The sequence below is a fragment of the Monopterus albus genome, unplaced genomic scaffold (assembly GCF_001952655.1).
Source record: "Monopterus albus unplaced genomic scaffold, M_albus_1.0 scaffold19.1, whole genome shotgun sequence".
NCBI classification, from domain to species: domain Eukaryota; kingdom Metazoa; phylum Chordata; class Actinopteri; order Synbranchiformes; family Synbranchidae; genus Monopterus; species Monopterus albus.
This window is the reverse complement of record NW_018127899.1, coordinates 2,049,845-2,051,229: the sequence shown is the minus strand read 5'-3', so window position 1 is coordinate 2,051,229 and position 1,385 is coordinate 2,049,845. Positions and strand designations below refer to the sequence as shown.

The 1,385-nt window shown below is 39.4% G+C and overlaps 2 protein-coding genes across 2 annotated transcripts in view; both read left to right on the top strand.

Moving 5' to 3' along the window:
* wnt2 (wingless-type MMTV integration site family member 2) overlaps positions 1–1,385 on the top strand; it is a 16,006-nt gene continuing 14,621 nt past the window's right edge. Inside the window, 2 exon segments of the mRNA XM_020593536.1 lie at positions 1–69; positions 521–634. The gene's annotated coding sequence lies outside the window, so the exon portion shown is untranslated.
* The window catches only part of asz1 (ankyrin repeat, SAM and basic leucine zipper domain containing 1), a 21,498-nt gene that overhangs the window by 17,364 nt on the left and 2,749 nt on the right, over positions 1–1,385 (top strand). Inside the window, exons 13-14 of the mRNA XM_020593367.1 lie at positions 4–69; positions 521–634. Of these exons, the coding sequence (XP_020449023.1) occupies positions 4–69; positions 521–634 (180 nt within the window). The remainder of the gene's footprint in view (positions 1–3; positions 70–520; positions 635–1,385) is intronic.

Sequence of the window (1,385 nt, the reverse complement as noted above, 5' to 3'; positions counted from 1 at the left end):
CAGCAGTGCTGCTACCTGACGGAGACAGTTCAAGCGATCATTAGCCGGTTTCCCTGCAATGCCTCTCAGGTACGTAGTCTGGTGCACTTGTTTAGGGATTAACAGTCAAGTACTGATGCGTTGGCTCCCACTTCATGCTAGCTTGCAACAGAAGATTTTGTGTTGCAGTTCATTGGCCAGATGCACCAAACTATATACAAGTCCTCAACTTGAATTATTAAAACAATATGTATTTTGATCAAGGGGCTTATAATAAAGGCTTGTTTATGCAGTATAAATGCATTGTTTCAGGAGCTGTGACATGTAAAGTAGGAAAATATTTGTAGTGGGTAAAACAATAAACTTTAACTTCTTCTGTATCAAGAAGTTTTCCTTCCTGTCATCAGACTGTGATGAGACCAGGAACCTTCATGACTGCCACCTCTGGCTGGCTTTGCTATTACCTCTGTCTAGTTCAAATGTCATCCAGCTAGATTTACAAACTAGAACTTGGTCTCCATCTCTCTGGCCCTCCATGTAGCTGGTCTTCGAACTGGACTCAGAGAAGAGGGCTCAGGTCACCTGCAACCAGATCATGATCCAGATTAACGACCTCCAGAAGGAAGTCACCATCCTCCACAATCTCCTGTTCCAGGTCAACACACACACTAATGTTGGTCTTACCTATACTTGTGAGGATACTTGTTGACATAATCCATTTCCTAGCCCCTTACATGAGGACTGGCCAAAATGTCCTTGGCAGTGGTGGTAGCAAAATGTACACAAATACATAAACTTGTAGCTTGAAGCTTGTACTTCTGCTACATTTCCTAATTTTAAAGCCGATGACCTCCTTTGACCTAATAAGTCACAAAAATGAAACCACGTAGAAAAACACATTGTAAAGTAGAATATTTTACAGATGATCAATAGTATTTATATGGTTAAACATTGGCAGTGATCTCCTGATTCAGTTCTATCAGTTCGCAAGTCCAGATTGTCCATTTTAATGAGTGAGCAGACTAAGATTTTGCCCTATGTGTGATCAGTGTTATTAAATCAATCAATCAATACATAGCTGAAGCATCTGCTACTGACAGTCCTTGTGTAGCCAAATGGAACAGCATTCATGAGCATGCTCATGAGGAGCATGTGCAACATTAGTACGTATCTGTTGTAACTGAATCATCAAGAATCGAATCATCTACACTGTGTTGTGTTTAGCTGTAATGACAGTAACCCTAATTTTAGAAAAGGAACAGTAAATATAGCTGAAACTTGCATGTAAATGATAATTTTAACTAGCAATGTGAAAGTATTACTAATAGTAAGAACAAAGTGAATGTACATAAAAACAGCTACATGGACTGTAATTTGTTTTTCCATCTGTCAGCCTTGACACTGAT